This window comes from Zeus faber (genome assembly GCF_960531495.2).
Source record: "Zeus faber genome assembly, chromosome: 20".
Taxonomy (NCBI): domain Eukaryota; kingdom Metazoa; phylum Chordata; class Actinopteri; order Zeiformes; family Zeidae; genus Zeus; species Zeus faber.
Window position 1 is genome coordinate 9,964,396 of NC_137207.1, and position 27,476 is coordinate 9,991,871.

The 27,476-nt window shown below is 42.2% G+C and overlaps 3 protein-coding genes across 4 annotated transcripts in view; all 3 read left to right on the top strand.

Moving 5' to 3' along the window:
- The window catches only part of glp2r (glucagon-like peptide 2 receptor), a gene marked incomplete at both ends in the record, with an annotated part of 6,952 nt that extends 1,647 nt beyond the window's left edge, over positions 1-5,305 (top strand). Inside the window, 9 exons of the mRNA XM_080020884.1 lie at positions 665-771; positions 1,298-1,457; positions 1,612-1,771; positions 2,105-2,165; positions 2,778-2,844; positions 3,423-3,511; positions 4,139-4,277; positions 4,709-4,750; positions 4,928-5,305. Of these exons, the coding sequence (XP_079877010.1) occupies positions 665-771; positions 1,298-1,457; positions 1,612-1,771; positions 2,105-2,165; positions 2,778-2,844; positions 3,423-3,511; positions 4,139-4,277; positions 4,709-4,750; positions 4,928-5,305 (1,203 nt within the window). The remainder of the gene's footprint in view (positions 1-664; positions 772-1,297; positions 1,458-1,611; positions 1,772-2,104; positions 2,166-2,777; positions 2,845-3,422; positions 3,512-4,138; positions 4,278-4,708; positions 4,751-4,927) is intronic.
- A 2,665-nt stretch (positions 5,306-7,970) lies between these two features.
- Positions 7,971-18,375, top strand: pts (6-pyruvoyltetrahydropterin synthase). The gene is made up of 6 exons (XM_080021068.1): positions 7,971-8,185; positions 10,114-10,193; positions 10,432-10,454; positions 10,636-10,692; positions 10,892-10,962; positions 17,108-18,375. The coding sequence occupies exons 1-6, from the start codon at positions 8,091-8,093 to the stop codon at positions 17,229-17,231; spliced, it is 450 nt and encodes a 149-aa protein (XP_079877194.1). The 5' UTR covers positions 7,971-8,090; the 3' UTR covers positions 17,232-18,375.
- Positions 18,376-23,397: 5,022 nt separating this feature from the next.
- Positions 23,398-27,476, top strand: part of LOC307245738 (myosin heavy chain, skeletal muscle) — a 35,193-nt gene continuing 31,114 nt past the window's right edge. For both annotated transcript variants that reach the window (XM_080021392.1, XM_080021393.1), the window contains exon 1: positions 23,398-23,566. In XM_080021392.1, the coding sequence (XP_079877518.1) occupies positions 23,480-23,566 (87 nt within the window). In that variant the 5' untranslated portion in view covers positions 23,398-23,479. The remainder of the gene's footprint in view (positions 23,567-27,476) is intronic.

A 27,476-nucleotide genomic window follows, 5' to 3' on the forward strand; every position in this document is an offset into this window, starting at 1 on the left:
TTGATGTTGTGACTTAACATCTGTCTTTAGACAGATGTTAAGTCACAGATCTCATGTGATTTCCTATGCATTTGGGGATTTTTCCTTATTACTGCATTATATGCATGATATCTGGCAATACATGCAATATATAATATATAACACAAGTAGTATTGACACATTCACAATCCCACCTATCCAACAAGCCCTCATTTGCAGTTCTTTCAGAAATGATGAAAGAGTAATAATATTCATATTATTCATATAATATTATGAATAATATTCATAAAGAAGGTGAAGACAGACTTGATGTATATTGGATATATATATATATAATATATAATATATATACTGTATATATATATATACAATATTCATCACGCCATCCACACCTCCTTTATTTTGTTTGTGGAGCTCCTGGCACAAAGTTTGTGAGCTCTCTGACCTTCTGGTATTAATCTGCATGAGTGAATGTAACAGCACCATATGGATTGGCGTTGTTTTGCAGATTTTTTGTTTTTTTGACTTTTGCAGTCAAATATTTTTATTCAAATATTTTATATATTTATCGGGAGACACAAGGGTTGCAAAAATACATTGTTGTGTTTTGGGTATCTCTAAATTTCAACCACCAATGTGTGTGTGTGTGTGCGTGCGTGCGTGCGTGTGTGTGTGCGTACATCAGGAAGATGAGATACTCCGCCAGTCCACCCTCAGGGTCATCTCAGTCATCGGCTACTCGCTGTCCCTCTCCTCCCTTGTGTTGGCCACCGTCCTCATGGGCATGTTCAGGTTGGTGACACAAACACACACACACACACACACACACACAAACACACACACACACAGATATGGCATTGAGGGGGATTTCATATTTTAAAAGCAACAACTGGGGAGGAGCGCCTTTCCTATGGAGTGACGTCGCTGCGGAAGGAAGCCTCCACGGTCAGTTTCCAGGGCGTCCGGTGTTCAGCGATAACAAAGCTATTGAATTTTCTCATTGTGATGATGATCGGTCGTCGCGAAGGTCAGTCGATACAGAAAGGACGCCCAGAACCACTGTCTTTCTCTCAGTCCTCAATGGATGCGATGTGCGGTTTCGATGTTGTGGCTGTTGTGAACAGAAGATGCATAACCGCCGAGGATTTTGATCATTATGAATACCATCAGCAATACCATTACATGTAATCTTGTACGTTTTTATTCCCGTGCACGTCAGGGCAGATTCCCCCAGGAATGCATTCAACCCCCCCAACCCCACCTCTTCATGGGAGAGATCGATGGTCGTCCTGAATATGTCTTAATATCCGTTTACCAGGAGGCTCCACTGCACCAGGAACTACATCCACGTGAACCTGTTTGCGTCCTTCATATTCCGAGCCATCGCCGTCATTACCAAGGAAATCATGATGCAGGTCATCTACACCAACCTGCCCACGGACGACGCCTGGAACTCCTACTTCAACCCCTACTCCACGGTACCGGCTTCACCGCCCCCTTCATTTCCCACTCGTAATAAGAGGCGACGCTCTTGTGATCGATGCATTTATTGATTGGTGCCGCCCGGCTGTGGCTTCGTTGTACAACGGTTAATGACTGCAGTAATACATCAAACACTGTGACTCCAAACAGATGGTGGTGATGTGCAAGATCTCCAAGGTGTTCCTGGAGTACTTTGTGGCCTGTAACTACTTCTGGCTGCTGGTGGAGGCCATTTTCCTCCACACGCTCCTCTTCACGGCCATGCTCGCCAAGCGGCGCCTGCTGAAGAGATACATGCTGCTAGGATGGGGTAGGTGTGTGTGTGTGTGTGTGTGTGTGCATGCACGTGCTTGTGTGTGCGCACGGGCGCGTGTGTGTGTGTTGAATGGAGGCGTTCAAACAAGTGCTGCAGATTGCAAGTATTATAGTGTCTGTTATATCAGGACACTGGGTATGACAAGCATTTTTACTTGTAATACTGAAAGTACATTGAAGAGCACATACCGATAAACGCTTTACCGAAGTAGAAATGTCAATGTGGTACTTTCTCAGATTTTGCGTCAGCCAGTTGTTTTCTGCCACCACTGAATGACAGAGACGCTAAGGCTGCTGAGCTGTGCTGTTATCTTCTGTTCTTCCCCAGTGACGCCTCTATCGTTTGTGACACCGTGGACAGCGGTTAAGATCTTATATGAAAACAGCGGGTGAGTTTTTTACTTGAATGCTCTCATGTATTTTTTCTTGCATTTTAACATTTTTGTCATGGACTTATACAAATGTTCTATGGTCACGCAATGGAATGTCGTTAAACGCCACGTCACTTTCATGTAATGTACTTGCATACCTGTGAGGTCTTAGGTTTTGAAAATAGATTCCTAGCAATATTGAGGTGTATTGAGTGCATTTTGACTGTACATAGATTTACAGTTATTTCAATTATATTTATAGTGTATTATAATGTGTACAGATATAAGTAGCCCATACCTGACAGTTCACTTTGAAGTACACTTTTATGAACTGTAGTACACTCGTAGTATTAGGGCAAGTAATCTTGAAGTACATAAAAAAAACAAAAAAAAACTATAGTATTCTTAAAAGTACACACACTTTAAGCCCCCAAAAGGTAATAATATTACTTGAAGCTTCATTCATTCATTCATTCATTCATTCACTTGAAGCATACTTGAAGTATCATTTTCAAGAATAAAATTAAAAATGATACTTCACGTATGCTTTTTTTTACCCCTGAATGCACACATTGGAATAATCAACCTTTCTTTAATCAATATTTCTTTTTGCTGTGTTTCTGTGTCAAGCTGCTGGGTGATAGTGAACCGATGGTTCTGGTGGATCATCCGAGGCCCCATCACTGTGGCCGTACTTGTGAGTGCCGGCGCCGCAGGACATCTCTCTCTCTCTCTCTCTCTCCCTCTCCCTCTCTCTCTCCAAGGAGGTAAACTGTACAAAGTCTACAAAGTCTGGGCTACAAAGGGAGCTGTCCTTATAGTGAACAGCTGTCTCAAACCTCGTGAAGACATCGACAGATCCCTGCGTACCTAGTTATCTCCAAAGACAAATGTCTATACTCTTATACAGACCTGTGATTTTCCTGTGGTTTGTCTCTATTTTTGTTGTTTTTTGGTTCCTCCGTAATCAGTTTTCTGCCGCTGTGACATGACTTACTGAAAATAAAGGAACCTTAAAAGTCAAGTCTCTCTCTCTCTCTCTCTCTCTCTCTCTCCCCTTCTCTCTCTCTCTGCGCCGCTCGGTCATGCGGCTCTTAAAGTCGCCGCCGACTTTACCGCGACCCAACGCAATTTCACGCCGATCGCCACGGCTCGCGTCTCGTGAAGGCCATGTGAGATAACTCGCCGGCTCCGCTGTGAACGGAGAATTTTCCGCCAACAGTTGGTTTGCGCGTACGTGACGCAATCCGCCTTCATTTTTTTTTGTGTCCGCAGATTATCTTTTTCATCTTCGTCAAGATTCTGATGCTGCTGCTCTCCAAGCTGAAAGCAGATCAGGTGAAATTCACCGACTACAGATACAGGTACCTGACACGTCTCCAACATGGAGATTTGGCTTTTATGCTGTTCATTTATTAATAATTTTTTTTACATTTGGATGTTAACTGCTGCTGTGTACAGTACTAATTAAAATGTCACGCTCTCAATATCTGGCTCCTTTGGCCGAGCCTGAATGTCTGAACCTCATGCGCATATAACCAAGCCGGTCCATTTTTCTCTTTGTGTCTTGTTGTTTTAAAGTAGAAATAAAGCAAGGTGTCATTTTGATGCCGTTACAAAGAATGACAGTGAGATTACGTTATAATGTGATGTATAACTTATATGATATGAGGAATCAAATAATCACGTTATGATGTCAAAATACGGGATAATGGAAATAGAAGCCGTAGAAGACGCAGCCTGAAGCCTCGTATCCGCGAAGCGTCCCACATGGTCTCAATCGATCCTGAAGGGTCCTGAACACTGTGTTGAGTACACCAGAGTGTGTTCCACCTCTGAGCCAAATCTTTAGGTGGCTGTGCAAAGGAAAACCAATAGCAATCCCCAAACGCTCCAAATGCCTTGGAGGAGGAACTTTATTTATTATTTCAGTACCCACCCTGATAAACCCTCCGTGATGTAGTTATTATTGTACTTTCACGTCCTGGTAGCTTGGCCAGAGCCACACTGGTGTTGATTCCTCTGCTGGGGATCCACGAGGTGGTGTTCGCCGTGCTGCCGGACGAATGTCTGGATGGAAGCGGCCGCTACGCCCGGAACTTCGTCAACCTCATCCTCAGCTCCTTCCAGGTGACGGAGAAAAATGGCTTTGCAACTCTGACTCGTGACACGATGACCAGTGACTCAGACCAAATTGAAACACCAATATCTTCAGCTTTCTTTATCATGCGTTTGCCATTTACAGGCAGCTAGTCAGAGCGATGAGTTGAGCCGACCTTGCTTTACATGAGTCACATGTTCGTGCTTCGAGACACCCAAACGATTCGATCACACAGTCACGGACAAATCTTTTGAAATTACTCGTACGAGGACAGCACGCTTCTCCTTAAGTTTCCATTCAGTGAGTGGGCGAGCGAGAAAGGCGGTGACAAACCCGAAAATAGTCACTGAGGATTGAAGGAACGTTGAAGCTGGAGTCGAGTTCTCGAGAGGATGAGACTGACTTGAGAGGATGAGACTGACTTGTGATTTCAGCCTCTGATGGGTTTTCCTTTTTTCAGGGGTTCCTGGTTGCTGTGCTGTACTGTTTTGCCAATGGCGAGGTGAGTCCAGTTCTGTTAAATCAACAAGGTCAAGTCAGGTTAATTTACACAGCTCTTATTACAGATCTCATTTCACATAGAAATCAACAGCGTCCCCCAGGGTCCTAACCCCCACCCAAGCAAGGAAAAACTCCCAGAAAAAAAAAATTCCTGTGACTGGCTTTGTGTCACATTCAGGTGCAGGCGGAGCTGAAGAAGCACTGGCAGCTCTTCCTTTTCAACAACCGCTTCCAGGTGAGGAGCTGCCTCCACGGCGCGCCCCTCAAGCACCTGTGGAAGCGTTCCAGAGGGTGCGGCCCGCAGGGCTCGCGGCAGAGCGAGTCCTGCGACGAGGGCGGGGCCCCCGCACCCGCGCACCCGCACCTCCTCCAGGTGGCCGCCGTGCACGGCAGAGGGTGCAGGGGGCCGGGCGCCGGCGGGGCCCAGGATCACCGGGCGAGGTACTGCAACGCCATGGGCCTGGACCTTCTCACCAGGAAGAGCTTGTCCAGCAGCGATGGAGAGATGACGCAGGGCGAGACGCTGGAGGAGATTCTGGAGGAGAGCGAGTTCTGACCGTTTATACAAACGACGGAAAACTTTCCGAAAAAGGTGGTACGATAATGAAGATTTAACACACAGAGGGCTGGGGTTGTTGTATCCACGGTGATGACACATTCTGATTCTCTTATTTTTGTGTATTTGTACGTATGGGAAACCCAAGTAGATTCGATTTTTGCTATAGCAACACAAAACTATCAATGTGTTTCATAGCTTCATGCATTATTTACCGTGTAAAAATAACTTCTTACTATGTCAGGCCAGTCAAAAATGAAGATTCATATGTTGCAGCGTATGGACTAAAGTGTACATATAAATACAATGTATTTGTTGTTTGAAAATGTGAATATGAAACGTGGACAGAATGCAAATGTGGAATGTGTTGCAAATGTCACAGGCTTTTATGTTGTTTCTAATGAAGCAAATGATGGATCAGAATAGAGATGTAATATCCATATTGTGATGTGAGACTATACTGTATATCATCTGGGACTCAGTTATTGTAATATTCACATTCACAGATTCGCTTCACATCCATTGTTACTGATCGTATGGTTTCTGAAATTAGTTTGTTTACATAAATAGTTTTTGTATGAGGCAAAAAAAAAGGCATTCCTGACAATATCCCACACCCTGAGCATAGTTTGTTATTGTACAAAAGCGCCAATTGCTGTACATGAATTCCTTCACATTATGAATATTGAGGTATTTCGTCTAACTGTTTGTGAAATATTGGCCAGCCCAGCATCCCCACAAAGGCGCTACCTTAACAAACAGTCAAAATGTTGGAAGTAACACTGATTTGTATGTTGCGTCCTGCACATCATCCTGCACTGCAGTGCTGTGCACATCATCTTTGCTGTGTTGTACCTGTGTGCGCACAATAAAAGACATCTGCGTAAGTGTGAAGTGAGTCACTTACACAGTGATAGTGCAGCTTTATTTGATGTCCTTTGCTTATTCCTGGACTCTCTGGGGCTCATTAAACTCAGTTGGGCCTCGACCATGAATATGTGTGCGGAAATGTTCTTGCCTTGTGCGTAAAAGAGAGGTAAACAAAGAGAAGGAATCGACTCTACCGTGCATTGTCTGCTGCGGCTGCCAGGGTTTTGTGCTGCTGTTAGCCAGTAGGTGCCGATTTCGCTGGGGGATTGCATTTAAATGGCTTAAATAAAAACAGTGGATTGATATCAGTGTTGCTTTTTCTATTTATTAATATCATAGAGGCTGTTTGGTGTTTGTGGCAAGAAAGCCGATGGATGATTTGGACATGATGGTCTTGCGTGATAAATGTGATAACGTATATATTATATATTTCATACATAATTAATAACAAAATACCAAAAATTAAAAATAAAAGAAGGGCTTCTCTTGTCAGTGGAAACATCTAGGTAGCGAAGGTAAACATGGTTCCCTGAAAAGGGATCAGATCTGTTACCCATAGAACTGATTGACAGGTCATGTAATCCAATCGAAGTCTCTGAATGGCAGAGGGTGTGACGAGGCTGCGCTCCCGTCCCCTCTGGGCTATATAACCGCAGCTCAATTTCCTGTTTTTCTCTTTCCGCTGCTGAGCGCCTCGCGGGAGGGCACCAAACCGGAGAGCAGTAATGTAATCTGCTGCCTTCTCAGGGAACCATGGTTGCATTCAGAACCTAGACGTTCCCTATCGCAGGGACTGCAATCTATTACTCATGGGACCGTACACCGCACAAATGTGTGTGGGGAGCTCCAAGAAGCTGCCCGACATTATATCCTCCACAAACGTCCCCTTAAAGAAGGCCCATGAGGAGGAAACATCCCTGGTGGAGTGTGCGTGCACCCAAGTTGGAATAGCAACACAGGGGGAAATCATAAACAAAATATATCGAAAGTGTCTCTCAAGGAAAAAGGTGGGGGGTAGGGGGACCCCCCGATAGGGGACCCCAGCCGGGGGTCTGGTAAACAAATATCCCAAGGAAGGAGGTACAGTCAGGGGGAAGGAAGTACAACAACAAAAGGAATTATTACTAATGGTGTGATACTTATCAAAGCACGGTGGTTAGCACTGTTGCTTCACAGCGAGGTCCTGGGTCCCAATCCACATTGTGCAGTGGGGTATAAATAAACACTTTACAGTGCGGTATGTGCAATACAAGGCAATACGTGCAAAGATGCAGATGGAATATTGCATGAATATATAAAAAGGTTGAATATCAAATTTTTATTTGCGTCAGATCAATTGAACATGCGACTCAAAATGATTTACATTAATAGAAGGTAATTAAATTGTGATGCTATTGCTACTACGACTACCACTACTACTACTATTACTAATATTATTAATTATTATGTAACAATAATATTATGTGATAATTATTATTACAGCCCAACAGGTAGGATCCCTAGTCTCGCGAGAGCCAGACCTTGAGCGCCCTCGCAAGTGGTGGAGCCAGGCCACGTGAATTACGTGTCCAAATCAATGTAAAATATGGAAACGAAACGTGGAAAATACCAAATAATCCCCAAAATAACCACCGTACCATCCAAGCTAAAAAAGCAAAATAATAATAAAACAAATAAATAAATAAAAAAAGAATTAAGAGTTATTTAAACGAGGGACGAACCGAGGTCACGTGCGCTCTATTTACGCCCCGGCGCTGATCGATCGCAGCGCGGGGGGCGTGGCCGACGCGGCCGACCGCGCTCGGGGGCTTTGGGCGTCGAGCTCCCGACATAAAACCCGGCGCAGCTCTGTCCTCCGCCGCTCCGGCGGCGACACCGTCTCCTGCGCGGGGTGGGGGGGCGAAACGGAGAACCGATGGCGGACTCACGCACCGGGGACGGCGCGGCGGGGGAGCGCGTGGGATACATAACGCGGGTCCAGTGCTTCAGCGCGTGCCACCGACTGCACAGGTTCGGACGGGGCTCGCCCCACGCGCCTCTTTTGGCCGGTTCGACGCTTTTCGGTTTCACGATAAAGTTGACGCCCAGTACGAGACTGTTTAAGATGCGGTTTATTGTTATTTTTATTAAAAAAAAAAAAAAAAATTGCAGTTATTATTAAAAATGTTTACGCATATGGACGTAAGTGGTGACCCGGTTCCTCCATTGGAGCAACGCGGGGAACGAAGCTGTCGTTTCTATTGAGCCGGCGGGCGCAGAGGCTCATGGGAGTTGTAGTGTATTTCTTCGGGTCGATAGAAACAGTTGTTGATCCAGGACCAAGTGTTTTGAAATTAGATGAAATTGTATGGATTCTCGATTTATTCTCGGATGGAAATGACAGGGGGAGGGGAAAGTCAAAAAAGGATAATAATACCGAAATCAATCCTTTTCTATCCGTTCTCTCCTGTTTTTTTTTCTTTTTAAAACTTCCTCTCTCGCCCCTTTCTCTCCCTTCGAAACGTAATCACCTCCTGCCCGTGTTTGCTCGATTATAAAAACTGGTAAATCTGGTTCTTCAATTAAAAAAAAAAAAAATTCTTTACATTATTATATCAGCTAGTGTTACTGTTCGGCTGCCCCTTATTGTAACGGTTCGGGGGGAAATCTGAATTCTGAATCCTCAAAGTATCTGGAACACCAACTTCGGCATAACTGCTGAGGTCTTGTGTGAACCGCGCTGTCACAAATACCTCATGGTTGAAGTTTCATCCAAATCCATCCACGTACGGAGCAGAGAACAGGGTTATCCGTGGGGGGGGGAAAAAACGACCACATTTTGAGCGGTATTACACGGACGAGCCAGCACATCCGACACCGAAATACGTCCAACCCGGCTGAAACTATTCGGAAGACCTACTCCGGCAGAAGCTCCGTACAAGGTGGAGGTGTTGTTTAAACAGCTATGTCACAAGGATCTTGTGCTTTAAATTTCATCCAAGTCCGATCCACGTATGGAGTAGATGTTAGTCAAAAAACCGAACAACTTTGACCCAAAACATTCAGTTGGTCTTGGTTAACTGACACGACACTCGTTCTAAAATGAAGGAGATGAGATTTACACTAGGACGCTTTGTGACGTCATCATATTATTTACGATAAATGTGCAGGTTCCGATTGAGAGTGTGCAGCGTGGAAGTGGTCACTCTGTGGCGTTTAGACGTTACTAAACTGTCGATTTCCGTGTGTATTAATCTAGCTTCTGACCTGGTAGATGTAAGTAGATCTGTGAGATTTATATTTTAAATCCGTGGTCCCCATTACTTTGCCGGATTAAAGAAAAAAATAAAAAGCAAATCGTTAATTTGTGAGCGTGTCCCTCAAACACTGAAATGTGAGACTGAAGTGACGCCTTCAAGATCCAGCGAGGCGTCGGAAAAATATAAGCCCGTGCAATGGTAGTTACGCACAGATACCACCACGTTTTTTTTTTCCGTATTTCGTGGAAACGTAACTTGTTGAAAATGTAACGTAAAAAAAAAAAAAAACAACTCAACAAATATATGACGTGTCCGACACGGCACCGAACGGCCACCCGTCACTGAGAGTGCAGCTCTAGTTCCACAGACAACTCGAGATGTTCTGGTTAACCGGTAATGGTTGCTCCGCGAGACGAGCGACCCGGGGAGGGTAGACTGGGGGAATCCCAGCTGCTGCGTTCAAGTAAACTCTTAAAAGTCATGCTGCGTTTCAGAGAACCCGGGAGACTGTAATATGCACCCGACACGACTAAACTGGACCCTGTGTATTGCTGCCTGCAGCTATATTGATGTTTATTACTGTTGTTGTTCAAATAATAATAATAATTATTATTATTTATTTGTGCTTGTTCCATTGGAATCACAGTAATTTCTACACAAGTTAGATAAATGCTCTCTCTTACTCTGGCTCTCTCCTAGTGTCAACCTGAGTGATGAGGAAAACAAAAGGATCTTTGGGAAATGCAACAACCCCAATGGCCATGGACACAACTACAAAGGTTTTGTACTTTTTTTTTTTTTTAATTGTTTGATTTGTTTATTGCTTTTTTAAAATTTAAAGTAAACAATAGAATTATGGCTGTTGATAACATTAATAATTACTGTCATGCATTTTGTCGACTTGAAACACTTGATTCTTAGTTGTCTTGTAAAGTAAGGCATATAAAATACATAGAGTTTGCTCATCTATTTAAATTTTTTAATAGATAATATATTTTTTTCTTACTTTGTCATCAGTGGAGGTGACTGTACGAGGAAAAGTAAGCATCATTCTTTGCATTCCACATTCCCCTTTAAAACACCACACAGCCTGCAATGCTACCAGTAATTTGTAATATGTCAAATCCGACAAAAATAAAATATGCATAAACTCTCAATTTGTTATACTGATATTCTTAATGTTAATATAATGCTTAAACAATTCATTCTTTTCATCTCTAGATAGACAGTGTCACTGGGATGGTCATGAATCTTACAGACCTGAAGAAAAATATTGACGTAAGCCTGACGTGCGTGCGTGCGTGTGTGTTCTTTTTTTTTTATTATTTTTTATCGCAGCTATCAAAGGATTAACTTTTTATAAAGTATACTATAAAGTATAGTATTATTTTTCTCTTGCTCATGTTGTCTGTTCAGCAAACCCACCCATGCACTTTTGACAACACTGTTTTTGTCACATATTAATTTCCCTCTCCAGGATGTTGTTATGGTTCCACTGGATCATAAAAACCTTGATTTGGACGTGCCGTACTTCGCTAACGTGGTCAGGTAAGTGTGTCTCTCTCAAAGTGGTTTTAGGTATCTTCTTGAAAAAGTCAAAGATGTTTATTTGTTGTAGAAGAAATTCTTCCGCATTGTCGGTGAGGTTAATCTGCCCGCTACAGAAAACAAAAACTGAGAATATTAAAGATATTTATTCTGCAGAATAAAGAGGATAAATTCAGTACCGCTCCAAAGCAGTGTTCTGACCCGTCTGTGGCTGTTTCTGACGAATAGGGTTTTATACCAAAGAGAGGTTGTAGGCCGTTGGTCAGAAGTCATTGACAAGACTGTGCCCCTTAATTGTCTCTCTGGGTGTTACCGTCAAACAGTGAATTCACAGGTACTTGCAAAGTTCGGTGGCAGATGCAGACTAATATCCCTTACAATGATCTTTCAAGCTGCCCCTGGGGTTATTCTTCATCTCCATACAAGGTAAACAGGACGAAATGTGATCTTGTTCTTCAATGTTAGAATTGACATTGTAGAAAAAGAACAGTCTCTTCATATAAACTCTCGGGGGGTGCTCCTGGAAAGACAGAGGCAATGTTTTAAACCCCCCTCAAACGGAAGAGGCTATTGTCCCTATTCAAATATTTGATTATAAGCATTTTTCTCTCACATTTCCTCCTTTTGTTCCTACTGGAACAACACCTCAAGGAAAATGCAATTATGCTAAAATTTCATATAATTTAGTCGAAGGGATCAGAATATAATGTAAATTGGATACAATACATTTATACTGCAGAGATATCCTTCAATGCTATTGGAATCTACTGGGAAAACACACATCTAATACTAAATTTAACTATATAAACTCGTAACCAACTATCCCGGATATAATTTGAGGACATCTCCACCTCAAATTTGGCAAACCTCTCTTCTCATATTTGACTAGAGAAGAGTAAGACCAGCAAGGGTTATCTACACTATACTATGACAACGCATAAGACAAAAGCCCCGCGTTATAAAGAGGAAACCCCTGTGTGAAGCCATCTTACAATTCTAAATAGAAAACAAAAAATCATGAATCACATTATGAAATAAACAAACAAAAAAAAAAAACAGTGGAAAACCCAGGAAGTCCTTTTGATGGAAGGGCGGAGGAAGAAGATGACCATATAACAAGGTGGGGAGTGGCCAGGCGTAATCAAATGTGGAGCGGTCTGTGGGGCGCCAATGTTGGTGTCGAAAGCCCCTTCGATGAATCCTTCCAAAACGCAAATTTCTTTGGCTGTGGTAAGGGGAATGGCGGTAACCCATGTAGCCTATGTAGGTGTGGTTGACGTGGTTCCATCGCAGTTGCAGGGTGAGCAGCGTTGGGCGTACACTCACGTTGTCTCAATGAGTAGCTAGAGAGGAGTAGGAACTTTCCAGCGATGAGATGCTTGTATCCGGGAGGATCTGGAACGGGCCAGCAGAGTTCCAGCTTTTCCTCTGGGAGTAGCGGAACCACCCAGTCACCTGGTCGGAGGTCCTGCAGTGGTCCTTCAAGTGGGGCGGGTAGTGTTGCTTTGACCTGGGCACATAGACTTAAACAGTTGGGTGAGAGAAATACATTATGACAACATTGTTTGGTCCATGAATGTAAAATAGGGTACGTGGAATAATTCTGTGACCAGACAGTCACGCTGAATATCCGACTACAGACTCTGTAGTCTAACTCTGTCTGATATGTAGGAGGTGATGTCCACAAAATAAAGATTAGGCTACAAAACAAATCATGCAACGCTTTTTTAAATTCTTCTAAAACGCATTTTTCGAATGTTGCCTGAACAAAATCACATCTACACAATCCATTAATAAAGGAAATATTAGATATGGGCGGCGTTCTTGGCGGCATTGGCGCCAACATTTCCTATAGGGATGGGGTTAAGTACATAAATGTAAACACACAAACAGGAAGATCAAAAACAAAAAAAAGGAGGGCGGGCTGTTATGACATCAAAACATTAAAGCGATGTTCTGTCATGTGAATCTCCATCAGAGGGAAGAAGAGAAGTTGGAGTAAGCAAAAGTGAACAAAGTTGCACATGTTGATGATGGAGAGGTGCTGTCTGAGAGAAACAAGCCAGTTTGCCTCGTAGCAAGATAAAGGCTAAGGCATGTCATCAACCCAATAACTCCAGGATCTGGTTTCCGAGCATTGTATGCAACAAGACGTAATTCATCTCCATAAGCTTGCAACAACACAGCTAACATAAAACCATCTCCCTCATCCACTGTTAAAGTAATCCAGCAAACCCAGCGTTCAATACTATATTCCTATTATTTATTTATGTATTTATCTATATCTATTTATTTATTTGTTTGTTTGTATAATTCTTACTTATACCCTCAAAGGTACAATTAATAACTGCAAACAATAAGCCTGAGATGTCAGCAGTCATCAATCTAATAGGAGCCTAACTGGCGTTGATAAATAACATTTGATCAACTATCCATTATCTCACGGTCAATTTACGTTACTCAACTCTTAAAAAATACATATACTATGTTCTAAGTTTTGAACTGCTAGTCTTACCTTTTGGATAGGGAGAATTTAACTATAAGTCCCATCATTCTGCAGTCTGATTAGAGAAAAAACGAGATGTTATTTGGCATTTCCAATCAACTTAACACCTTTTTTTTTTAAAACAAATATGTATGATGACAATAACCATCTAAACCCTAGAAGGGCTATTATGACCATACTGTATTTGCCAATCAATGAAGCAACCACTTTCATCTATAATCTGTGTACTACCAGGATAGACAGATTGATAAAGCAATGGCTGAGAAAACACAGAAGCAGCCCCCATGGTAATCACACAGATACTGTATCATTTCCAGCAGGACTTCAGGTGGTCAGTCATTCCACAGCTCTCAGTTGGAGTATTGATTCAGATTGCAGTCATTCAGTTTGGTGTTTCGTCGGATGCAGTGACATCACCGAATGCGGTTCCAAAGGAGCACAGTTGATTATGCTCCTCAACTGTGCACAAAATCTTTTTCAATTGTGCGTTCGCTGTACTTAGAGGCCAAACGCTTGATGTTCGTTGGTGGAGGGGAGTAGCAGCAGGGGTCAACCCTTGTATTTCATTTCACACAACAGAACTTTGTTCATTGTCCAGAAAATGTCCCAAGTTATTTGGCCGGTTGTTGGCCAAACTGGATCTCTGTACACAAGGTCTTCACAGACCTTCTCAGAAATACAGGAGTGGGCATGTCTCTCAGCAGGATATCAGGAGAATAGGACTGTCCTTTGGGCCTGTGTGAAATGCCCTTCGGTGCTTTATGTATTGTTCTCAAACGTTATCATGAGATGAAAGGACAGTTCTATCACTGTAACAGGCAATGTCATAGAGATAATCACTCCAGGGTTTTCTGACAACATTGTCCCTGAGTGTTAACACTGTAATCCTTAACTCAGCTTCTGAACATTGCTTCGACAACTAGACGAGGCAACTAGAATGTCATGTCAAAATAAGAACTAATCAAGAATTATTCTGGTTCTATTAGGCACTCTCTAATATCTGATGCTGAAATACATTTTGACAATCGAGCTCAATATGGGGTATAGAGCTAATTTCAATGAAGGTCTTTCCATTTATAGACTTGCATGCAGGTCATCTCAAAATAATTCCAATTTAGCCTTTTAAATAATCAAATTTGCAAATCAGTTAAATACAAATAGCAATAATATCAATAATTTATGTTTTTGCCTTACTCAATTGTAGAGCAATTCTCTTTGATCTGATCTCTTTCAGTCCTCCACGTCTTCCCAATCAGACGAAGTCACATCTACACTGGTCAAAACTGCAGTCAGTGGATTCCTGCTTAAAACTGTGAAAATAAAAGACTGAATAGACGGGTTGGCTAATTCAATATATAATTACAACATTAACCAAATCACGAGATATTTTGAAGTTTAAACTTAAAATTTTTGAATGTCCGCATTAAAAAAACATTGAAACGGCCAACGTATTTCACATTTAAGTGTTTCAATTTTTAGTAAGTTAACGTACACAATCCATTGCCTCTCGTGTACAAAACAATTATTCCTCTTTGTTAAACTGCTTGCTAAGTTTTATACTGTATATCAACATCTACCTTAATCAATGTCAAATCGAGATTACTTCTAGAGTAAGAAAAAAATAAAATAATTATATTAATGTTGTTCGATTATACTTAAATAATCACCAGCCTTACTGAGAGGGGAAAAAAAAGGAACCGCTAAGGATTTGAAACATACACTTTGACACAAGAACAAAAAAGTAAAAAAAAAACAAAAAAAAACTAATTCATTTCTGCTGCTACTATGCATCATATCTGCTCTCCGCGATATCTTAAAACATATTTTGGAAGCAATTTTTTTTTTTTAATTTATAACGGTCAATTTGGAATGCTTTGCGATTAAAATCTACGAACAAAGCACAAACTATAGTTCAAAAACTCACAATACTCCTCACCTTTACCAAAGTCGCATTAAAGAACCAGACACTTTCCAGCAACTTAAAACCTCTTACAACTCACCACACCACTGTGATCTCAATCATCTCTCTAAACACAATCCAACAGTTCAAACTGTTCAATATTTATTCATACTACCACAGCATAGACCTCTGTTGTACACCATTTGACTATTAGTTAAATCATTCAATTCTGCAGCTTCCTCTGCTGAACCAATATCCTACTAAAATGACTTTTACAACTCACTTTGCTCCAAGTTCCATCCTAAACAAAGCATCATGAGCAAACTTTCCCGCTTTCATTGTCTTTCACGTCAACTTCCCCAATCCTTTCAGTCTATCATTAACTTTACAGCTCTCTCTCGCCTTGCCATATTAATTCTAATTAAATATTAAAAAAAAAATTCAAATTAATTTAAAACCTTACGGTATCCTTTCTAGCCATGCTACCAGATATTTTAGATTATAATGCTACTTTTAGACCAAGGACTCATGTGTGAAACTAGTTTGGCATGTTATGTACAGCACAAATGCCACGCTTATCTCGCATTTATACATTCGCTTGTTTCATTAAGATTTTTATCGGCCAGGAGGCTAAACATAGCCCAAGACACTGATAGACTCTCTCTGAACTCATCTCATCCATACGTGTTCCAGAGTGATCCATCGGCCAGACACCAGTTGGATCACACAGGATTCAAATTGAAAGTGTATTGTACTGCAAATAAAGCCACACAATAGGCCCTTGAACTCCGTCCCCTCCGTAACTATTTAGAACTTACTGAAACTAGTTACAAAGTAAGTCGCATAGCTGGATAATCAATACCTCCAAAATAAAATATAAAAAATTGTAAAAATAATAAACAAAACAATTTAAAAATACAATAACAGTTATTTTTATTGTATTTGATTATTTTTCTTTTTTTTATAATCAATTTTATTCTAGTTTTTACTTAATTTTATAAATTTTTTTACAACACCAGAAGTTTCTCACCTCTCCTCAATGCTTTTGCCAGGAGGAAACAAGAGAGAGTACCATTCTGACTTTATTTATTAATAAATCTAATGTAATCTTGACTAACAGAAGTTTCTCCCCTTCCCTCAACGCTTTTGATAGGAGGAAACGAGGGAGAGAAACATTCTGCTTCTAGCCCTCAACGCTTGTGTTAGGAGGGGTCAAGAATTCTCTATAATAATTATCTATTCAATAATGTCGACTTATTATTGAATAACATAAAAAAATTCCCCCGATTCTCTTGATCGATGCAATATTGGCCACTTCCACGGTCATCCAGACCAATTATCCGCTGCCCGTTGCTAATTAGCGCCGCATGCAAATGGCGATATGTCTATCTGGGGGGGGGGGGTTCTGAGTTTTAACAAAGCTTCTCCAAATGATCCTCTAGATCCGTACAATCTTTGAGCTTACTCAGAGCTATTTCCTTCACAATAGCTTTTCCTTCGATCTTCTCTGATCGGTACAATATCTCAGTTAGTCCTCACCTTAATTTGTTCGGGATCTCGTGTTGCCTCTTCTGGATCTGCCAGTCATGTCTAGATGACTCCTTCTTGGATGTCCTACGGACGGTTCCTTCCTGCCTGCCGTCCCTAGTCAAATATTTGATTATATGCATTTTGCTCTCACATTGTATACTTTGTTCAATCTTTTTTTTTTTTTATTCTGTCTCTCCTCCCTCATCCAGCACGACGGAGAACCTGGCTGTTTACATTTGGGACAACCTGGTGAAGGTCCTGCCGCCCACCCTGCTGTACGAGATCAAGATTCGCGAAACGGAGAACAATATTGTTGTATATAGAGGAGAGTAGCTCCCAGCGCTCTTTTCTAAAGGTCAAAGGCAGTATGTTGAATTTATGTTCTTGTACCTTTTTAAGTGCCTATCGTAGTTGACTTTTTGCCAATTCAGGGTTAAATATGACATTGTTGGTACAGTATATTTACTGTGACCCGTCCACATATGAACTACTCTTGGCAAGATGGAAGGTTTTATTACCACTCTTATCGTGGAGAATTTTAGACCCCATCTGCTGATGAATTCAAAATCCAATGTTAAGGAATCCATCTGAGATTCATGACATTAAACACAATGTTCAATGTAATATTGTTTCATACGGTAGACCAACATTTTGAGACATTTAGGACATTTCTTCTCAACATCCCTAATTAAGACCACAGACCTGTCTTTCACGTTATGATAACTTAATAATCATGACGATAAAATACCGCCAAAAGAAAAATAGTTATTTTGTATTATCACATCAGAGTAAGGTCTCAACCTTATCAATTAGAGGGGCCAACAGATGGGTGATGTTTCTTTCTCTCACTTCCTGTGAAACTTTTAGCACAAGAAGAACGCACATATTAACTTTTAACTTAACACGACAGGGAATCCAGGCCACCCCTAACATTGTTGGACAATGAAAGAAGCAAAGAATGACACCGAGGGTGAATGTTGTGTTTTCTTTTGTTTTAAATTCCTTATTTGAGTCAGTGCTACGTAGTTGGAGCTCTCTTTGTAAAGGCTCAAATATCACAGTAAAGTCTTAATGTTTAGTCTCAAAGTTTTAATATTGTACATCATGACCGACAAGTTGCGTCACTACTACGGCATCAGATTCAATATTTGTGGTGTTTATGGTTATTTTGGAGGACATAATATAAATAAAGACATTCTATTCCAAAGATTTCCTTTTGTGATCTGCAATTTTACAGTACGCAGGTCTCCTTTCTCGTCTCAATCCCGATGCTCACATCTTCCAGGTATCTTTTAACAAAGACTATTTGATTTGGGATGTTTACTGCTGCCTTGGATTACACTACATAATAGCACGGTTTCGTCTTTCAGATGTTTTATGTGGCTCATCAGCCCCAGCCCAGGCCGAGTACTGTCTCCCAAGAAAGCCAGAGAGACTATGATGTTTCAAGAAATCGAATATTGTGTAAAGTGCATTAGTGTCCAGACTGCTTGCCGCCACTTTGATACTGGTCAACAATATAAATGTGTGTGTGTGTGTGTATATATATATATATAGACACTGTATAATAGTAGTAATAATCTTTATTTGTAACCTTCCATTCACAACATGCTACTCAAAGTGCTTTACATTGCAAATAATAATAATGAGGAGAGAAAAGCAAAATGCATTGGAAATAATAGGGAATACTGTATTATCCTAGATTTCAATTTTGTATTTCATCAATATTGTATACGTGTACCCTTTAAAAACAGTCGTACCTTATTCCAGTACAAAGGACTGCTGAGGATGTCGAATAACAACCAATTTAAAGGATCAATTGAGGACAAATCTGTTTTCTTTTAGTTTGTGTACTCGTCAGCGTACACATAATACATGACCGACCTTTTCCCCAATGACTGCTCACACTTTTTGATTTTAAATTCACATCTTTATCATTAGGTTTCAGACCTTTTTACGTCTCCTGCTCGCACTGACAACTATAGCGACATCTGTATATTTATTTTATTTTTATTTTTATTTTTATTTTTTAATGTAAACGTTTTACCGTAGAGCGCCGTCGCTTTAACGCGCAATTAACTAATGAACATGCGGCAAAACCTGTGACGTAAAAGAATAAGCGTCAGCCGGACCAGGAAGCAGCTGTGAGGCAGGTCTCTCCCCAAAGTATTACAACTCTCCAAAAAGGGAGGAAAACAGAGACAATATTCAAAATGTAAAAATCAGAGGAAAATGGTTAGAAAAATGTGTTCCATTCAAATCAATTTGACAGCGGTGGGGTCCTTTAAGACTGTCTGAAGTCATTAGTCACTGGTTTGTTTTGACGCCGTCGGTTGAAGCTTTGTGGTTTTATTTTAGTTAGACGTCACGCTTCATGCCCTGTACAAAAAAAACAACAACGAAAAACGTTGACTCACTGCAAAATCATCATTTTCTCCTTACCGTTTTGCATCCGAAGCATGCTGATGTCGTCACAGACGTGGCTTGGCGCAGTTCTCGCCTGAAACCATTCGCAACGTATTGCGATGTCTTGAGAAAGTGGGTGTTGGTGGCAGATTGGGTTTGCATGTCTATGGGCACGCTAACAACTACGAAAAATGATATAAAATAATAACAATTATACACAAAAAGGGAAACATATGCGGTTTCAATGTTTGCAATGTCTGTAACGGCTAAGTAAAATATTATATTGTCCAAAAAAAGCGGGGTATACAGTATACAACATGATGTGAACACCAAGCAATACACTGCAGGCGTAGGATGAACAACAACAAAGATCTTCCTCCCTGTGGATGGAAGTATGGATTTATTTTTTATTTTTTTCCCCCCAACCCAACTTTTCTTCTCGATCGGCGATGAAGAGAAGAGGAAAGTTTTGGGAGAACGCTCGATTTGCAGCCGTGTGACTGGCTGTGTTAACGTGCGTTCTTCCTTGAGCGGAGTGTCTCCTGTGTGTCGACGTAGCAATCAACCCCCCTTTCCTCCTCACGGGCCCCAGTGCTTTGGGTCACACGTCCGTCCGTCCCCCTGGGAGGTCGCCGTGGTTCCGCCAGATCACGGAAACCTGCACCGACGGGAGGTGGTGTGCATTTCGGAACGGCACCAAAATAAGCAAAGAAGGTGTGGCGCTCAATTTGTGAGCACCTTTTGTTCGCGCACTCTTGTCATCGAGCGCATCGGAGTGCATTACATTTTGGGACGGCGGAAGGACAACAAAAAAAAAAAAAAAAAAGAACATTCTTGTCGGATCTATAATGTGCAAAAACTATACCATACAATACAAAAATACCAACATCATCACTGTTATTTGGATCAGTTCTGTGTAACTGTCTATTGAGTAGTCCACGAAATTATACCAGTAGAGGGCGCCATCTAACTTTAAAGTTTTCTTTCCTTGACTTTCTATGCCTTTTCGACTAGATACAGTGCTTTTGAGTTATTGAAACAAAAAGCTCTGGGCTAATATTTATACAGAAATCGCAAGGGTGTTTTTTTTTTACATTACTGAGAGTTAGTTACTTAGAGAGATTACTTAGAGTGTTAATAATGATTCCCATTCCTCATTCAGTTACAGCCCTCAATATGACCATATAATAAAACCATTTGAAGTAAGGGTCTGAGAGTTAAGCTTCGCTAAACTGCAATTAAATCATCATCGATGCATGTTTTTTTGTTTTTTTTAAGTTCATTCTAACCTTATTTAAAGAGGGACAAGGATTTATTTTAATATTTATTGCTGCTATGCGTTAATGTTAGGAAGCAGTCGGTGAAAGGCGGGCTTTTCATCTTCCAGATGCGGTGTAACAAGCACCGCCTAAAACGCTATAGCAGCAAGCAGCAATATTAAATTAACGTCACTAACCCTTGAGCTCTACAATTTGAGCACAATTCCTTCTGTTTATGCATTGGCCCGGCCTGAGCTAAGTCCTCTAATCATGGCATTAGAGAGCTGACTCCTTGTTTGAAAGCTCGCAGGCCTGATCTCTGTAATGCTGTTGTATGTTTAGACCACAACATGTGCCAGTTGTAAAAGGATATGCTGAACTAACACAGTAACAAGCGGAGGGGGAGGGGGTTTTCCTCTGACAAAGTTGTAATCTTTATGTCAAGAATCAGCCGTCAGTGGTGTTGTTGGAGGCAAAACGTTACGCCGGCTCAAACCTTTAATTAATCAAATTCCATAAACCGGCTGTCATGTCATGTGATGGCAAAAGAACGTCAATGAACATGCTGTGGCATGATGGAGAATCCAAATGTTCCTGTGATAATGCTGATATGAGATCAGTGGTTCCCTTGCACCTCTTACTTACCATGCAGCGTCCCAGCTGAGACTGAGCTGCTCCGAGGTCTCTGCCGACAGGCGGCTCGATCCAGCTCTATAATTACAATTATTGGCAGTGAGATTATAGCAATTATTAGGTAAAAAAACAGTAATTATCACACCGCTCTGTCAAAAAGCATTATTAAAAACGGCCTTTTCGATGAACGTGCAGCAATGAATGATAACGGAAGGATCGTTTTGTTGTTAACCGTCCACAATGCCAAAAGGAACTTTCCCTGGTTGTTGTGCATTTTTATCCTAAAGCAAGAATATTAGGTTGGATCCCGTCCTAATTGTCTTGACAAAGTTGTAACACAGACCTCACTGTCTCAAACAAAGCACGTGCTTTGACAGCGGAGGCTCGTTTTAAGCTGACAATTAGCTCCACCGCATACTGTATGTCTACGTGCGTATGCGGTCAAGCGAAGCCGTAGATCTTCTGTGGCTTTTTTCCTGGGTTGAACTTTCTCTACGGCTTCTGTCTCACTGCAGCAGGAAAGTAGATGCCGTTCACGATAAAATGGCACGATGCCAGACCGATGTACAGGAAAGCTGGCGGGGGAACGCGGCAATTCCTTTTTCTCGAAGGTTCAGGGGGTGATGGGGGGTTAGGACATGATTGATATAAGCTCTGTCATTAGGTTACTACTTGTTGGGAAAATTAGAGGTTGGATGGGAAAAGGCATGCCGCTGGGGTGCTTTCCAAGTCCTTTCGTTTGTCCTTAAAAGTGCACCTCTTAAGAAGACTTTCTGGCACTGGGGCGCCGACATGGCGTGAGCTTTTTGGGAACAGGAACAGAAAAGCTCGCCAGCCAATACAAGTCAATAATATAATAATAATCCATCTGGGCATATATGTGTGTATGTGTGTGTGTGTGTGTGTGTATGTTGTTGTCATTGTTGATTCTATGACAATATGTTTTACAGCTACCTTGAAATTATCCATGTTCAAAACAAAATAACGAATTGGTCTCCATGCACACGGGGCCAAATTCTTAAGCTCCTCCACCCATGCTGATATCCACTCAAATCCACACAGAAATCAGCTGTCATCTGATTCTGTCAGACAAAAACACTGTAGAAATCGTATTTTCCACTGCCAGGCTGATTAGAGGGGATTAATTGCACATCCTCTCAGCCATTCGCTGGGATGCAAACGCCCTCGCCTCCCCCACGCTGTCAGTTTCCCTCCCCCGTTGCGAGGTAAACAGATCAGTCCATGCATGATTCCTCCGCATGGACTGCATGATTCCTCTGTCCGTGATTATAAACATGTTGCAGACCACATTAAATTGTCTCACAGGGCTGGATGGGGCCCCTGGGTCCGTTGGTTGAGACAGGTGCTATAAGAATTGGCATTCAAAAATGTAATATCTTATAATTTATACTCTTTAAATTCAAAGTTATGACTGACAGCACTTTCACAGGGGAATGCTAAATGACTTGGGGGGGTGAGTCTTTCTCATACTAATCCAAAATATGTTCAAAATGCTTTTTTCTTTCTTCTTTTTCTCTGCACAGGAATTCACTCAGAGGGGGGCGGGGTAAATTCGGAATTTTGCAGATTTCTCTCCTCGAAGCTGGCGGTCTGGCTCCATGTTGCTGCTATGCTGTCAGTGGGTGATGTAGCTCCAGGCAGGGCGCGCGAGAACAGAAAGAGAGTGTGTGTGTGTGTGTGTGTGTGTGTGTGTGTGTGTGTGTGTGTGTGTGTGTGTGTGTGTGTGTGTGTGTGTGTGTGTGTGTGTGTTTTATACTGACGCGCGCGTGTACTTGCGTGCCTGTGTGTGTGGGGACTGTTTGAGCTCGTTCATGTTTTCCTTTTTGCTTGTCAGCTCCCTCCCTTCTTTCCCTCCCTCCTTGTAGCCTGGCTCCTCTCCGGGTCAGGTAGCAGGCGTTACACATTTCTCACACACACACACACACACACATACACACACACACACACACACACACACACACACACACACACACACACACACACAGACAAGCGCACGTTCCCACACTCACACACCCTCCACTCTGACAAACATGCACGCATACTGTATACGCTTCCCAGAGTCTCAACGAGATCACACACAGACAGACAGACAGACAGACAGATAGACACACACACACACACACACACACACACACACACACACACACACACACACACACACACACACACACACGCGCGCGCGCCCGCGCCCATCTACACACACTCCTCCACAGAGCCGGTGGGTGAAGACACCATGGGATGTTCTTGCAGTGAGCTGTGAGGATGGAGAAGAGGGTGTGTGTGATCCAGACAGACTTCCACCAGTACAGACCTACCGTCGGCGGCGTGCACGGCAGTCTCTCCGCACTGGTAAGAACTCCTACCTGTCGTCTTCCTTTCCCTTGTCTCTTTCCCTCTGTCCCTCCTTCAATGTGACCGCATTTCCCAGTTACTCTTTGTCGTTTCATTTCATTTCTTCCTCTTCCTATTGTTAATTATAAGTATTGGTCATAGCAGTACGGGCCCCTCCTGCAGGCACACCTCCTCAGACCAAGGAGGACTCTTATCCAATAGGTGCAACGGTTCTCAACTTGGAGTCCGGGGACCCGCCTGGGGTCCTTCACGAGGGTCCCTACCCACCTTAATCACTAATAGTTAAACTTCACCCTTATTTTATTGACAGGATGATTCTAGTTTCTCTGTTCTTTCCCAACTATAGTATAGAAAGTTATGGAAGTATGGAGTAAATCTAATATCTAATCAACAAAAATATCCTTACAGATTGGGGTCCTAGAGACAAAATCGTATCATATGTTATCTTATCATAACGGTTGATAATCACTGCAATAGGCGGGTGTTGTAAGGATTGAGAGTGCTGTGTTTTAAGTGGTTTTGCACCTATTCCATCCACATTTACACTTCATCCTGTGCCCAAAACAAAAATCATCTGCATTTTAATGCTTTCTTTCGTGACATCCCAAAGATCCCTAGTACAGATATCAATTAGTTCACGTCAGTGTGCGTCTGCGATAGATCAGGACAGGGCATCTGTATCTGGATTGTTATCTCCGGGTCTTTGTTGCACGACCGTGTCACCGACATGCCTCCCTGCGCTGCAGAACATGATGGCTCTTAAATGTACACCGGAGGGGGGAGGGTTCTCTTTCTTTTGCACCCCTCCCTCCCTCTTTCCATCCCTACCTCTCATCTCATGCACACACACGCAAACCAACATGCATATCCTTCCCCTGGTGCTACCAGGTGTGTCGGTCTGACAAAAGACACAAGAAGCTGCTGATTTTCCTCTTTGATGACTTTGTCTGCGGGTCGCCGTTGCACACCAGTGTTTTCAGTGGTCAGAGGGAAGCCTGTCCAGGCTTCTAGTTTAATAACACTGTGGTAACTTCCGTGATTTGGAGATAATGTCGTGTTAGCAGCGGTGTAAGAAGTAGTCAGTGATTTTACTTCAGTAAAAGTACAAATACCCTGACACAATATGACTGGGGTAAGAATCGGAGTGTCCAGTATCCAATGCCCTGATATGACAGAGCCTACAGCATGTATCCGATCCACACTCTGATTGGTTCCTCTTGCTTTGCTTTTGATATATATAAATGCAAATATATATATTTTCTGGTGGACTGTAGTAGTAGTAGTACAAATAGTTGAAATGTAGTGGAGTGAAAGCATCCAAAGTCTCCGAAACAGAATATACAGTACTTAACAGATACTTGAAAAATGTACTCAAGTAAAGTAACAAAGTACTTCTGCTTTCTTAATTTCCACCACTGTGTGTATAAGAGTCAGTTCTATTCAGCGAGGAAAATGCAGCCAATTTCAACCTGCCATGTTACTGTATATACCGGCTTTGATTTGAAATATGTCAAGATTCTCAATCAAGGAAAAAAAAAAAAAAAAAAATCCTGCGCCTTTAGCGCCAGTGGTTATTCTACCGGGGTAACTGCCCAGCAACAATCTTCCATCTCGTCCGCTGATCTGAACTCATAAGCCGGCGTTATTGCTCCTGAGCTGCTTCCCAGCTTCTCCTCCGTATCGGGGCGAGTCGAGGTGCTCGGCTGATCAAAGCAGTACTGTGCGCTCTACTACGACCTGTATCCAGAGTTCAGCCAGAGGTAAATCTACAGGCTGCTGCCCCCTAGCCCCCACCCCCACCCCACCCCTCAGCTCCACTCACCTGGAAGCGTTTCAGAGCATTACTTCTCACTACTTATCTCTCGGTGGAGAAATCTGTCTTGTTTGTTTTGGCGTCGGAAAATTAAGGCCGTTTGAGAGTGGGTTTGGCTGTGACAGACGGTTCGACGGTGTGGCTGGTGATCCGGGTAACGCAGAGCAGCAACGATTTGGGGGTATTTCAAGTGGAGCTCCGATCTCCGACAGGTGTTGAGAAAGTAATGAGATGGTGTACATCTGTTGGAAAACTGAGCATCAAAGGTGACGGGGTGTATATTGTAACGCACATCCACACTGAATGAGATGTCAAGAACAAGTGGAAAGGGGGATTTTTCTATTTGCCGCGAAGAAATACTGCTTATATGACTAAGTCTTTATTGAGCCCCTAAACCAGGGGTCTTCCTCCACATTCTGCTGGGGTCGAGATTTTCAACCAAGGGCTTAGAGGCCTGAAATAAATTAAACAAGCAATTTTAATTATTGCGAGTGGCCGCATGTGTAAAACAAAGAAAACAAAAATGCAACACTACCCTCGTATTCTTCAAATTATCTTTATCAATGTACAAAAAAAATATAAAATGAACGAACACATTTCCAGATAATATGCACTGCTTCTGCAGAGTCATAATGTTGTTGGTACTTTAAGGCAGGTATTTGGAAATATTCATGTAACTATGGTTCATTGTTACAGTAACCTCCAAAGTCTGTGCCAGTACGTAGGCCACACTTGGCTGGCGGGGCCGCCAGTTCAATAGGCCTTGCCCTGAAGCCAAATGGAAAAATGAAATGAACGGAAACATTTTAAACCGTTCGTTTCAGTCCTGAGAGGTGTGTTAATCATGGAAAAGCAAACTTGTCCGTCCGTTGTGACGGTTCGCTGCACACATTCGATCGGACAAACACAGCCCGCTCAAGTCAAAACACGAAACGCCGCGCCGCACTGTGGCGTCCATTCATCGGCGCGCACCGCGGGGGCTGAGCAGCGGTGAAACCAAACAGAGCGGTTCATCAAGGTTGAGCTGGCATGTTCGTAACAATAGCAGTGGCTTAGGAGGTTGAGCCGTGTGCTAATGCTAAAGGTGAAGCGTCGATGCGTTGCGTTGATCCTCCCCCGCCGCGCGGCCATGTCTGGGCCTCCGGCGCAGATTGATGTGCAGCGCCACGATAAATCCTTCACTGAAATGTAGAATAGGTTGTGTTTAACCTGACTGTAGCCAAAGGAAGTTTAGGTGTGTCGGGAGAGCATGCCCCATGTGGTAGAGTAAAACAGTAAACATAAATAAATCTATTTGGACAATGTGGCAATTACTTGGCGGCCGTTGAGATTTTTCAGTTTCCCAATTTCCCAATAAAATATCTATGTGAGTTTATTTTATTTTATTTATTTTATTTTATTTTTTAAGGTAACCTCACTGATGAGGTTGGGTTAAAAGACGTAATGACAGTACTTTCCCAGCACAGATCTGATCAAGCAGAAACAGGTTTTTCAATTGGTGTGTCTGTGTGTGTGTGTGTGTGTGTGTGTGTGTGTGTGTGTGTGTGTGTGTGTGTGTGTGTGTGTGTGTGTGTGTGTGTGTGTGTGTGTGTGTGTGTGTGTGTGTGTGTGTGTGTGTGCAATGCAGCTTTCCCCTTTTCAAAACCCTATTCTTCTGAAGATCTTCTTAAGTCCGCACACATCTGTTTTTCCGCATAGAAAAAAGTAGACAAATTCATGCTTTGGTTGCTCAGCCAAAAATACCTGTAGGGTCTTGGAAAATGAACAATGGCTTTGATTTGGACAATGCATTCAGCCATATCAATCTCTATGTGAAATGCATTGAATTTTAATTTGGACTTTGATAATAAGTGCGCAAAATTTATTCAAAAGGAAGATGTTCAGGGATATAGTACATGCAGTGAATCAGAAAAAAAGTGAGTAAAAATACAAAGAAAAGACCAAAGTTAAGACAAGGTGTATTTTTTGACTTAAAACTTGCCCTGGTCTGTGTCATCGCATGAGCAGAACACCGTTGTGTTTACGCAGATCTGTTTGGGATCTCCTCTCATGACAGAGGTTCTTCGATGCATTTTGGCAAAATGCATTAGTTGC

What these genes read in the sequence shown, in the direction of transcription:
- pts (XM_080021068.1), top strand. Translation starts at nt 8,091, where the DNA reads ATGGCGGACTCACGCACCGGGGACGGCGCGGCGGGGGAGCGCGTGGGA. An exon ending in GCGTGCCACCGACTGCACAG is followed by an intron (nt 8,186 to 10,113) that starts GTTCGGACGGGG and finishes GCTCTCTCCTAG; the next exon opens with TGTCAACCTGAGTGATGAGG. An exon ending in TACTTCGCTAACGTGGTCAG is followed by an intron (nt 10,963 to 17,107) that starts GTAAGTGTGTCT and finishes TCCCTCATCCAG; the next exon opens with CACGACGGAGAACCTGGCTG.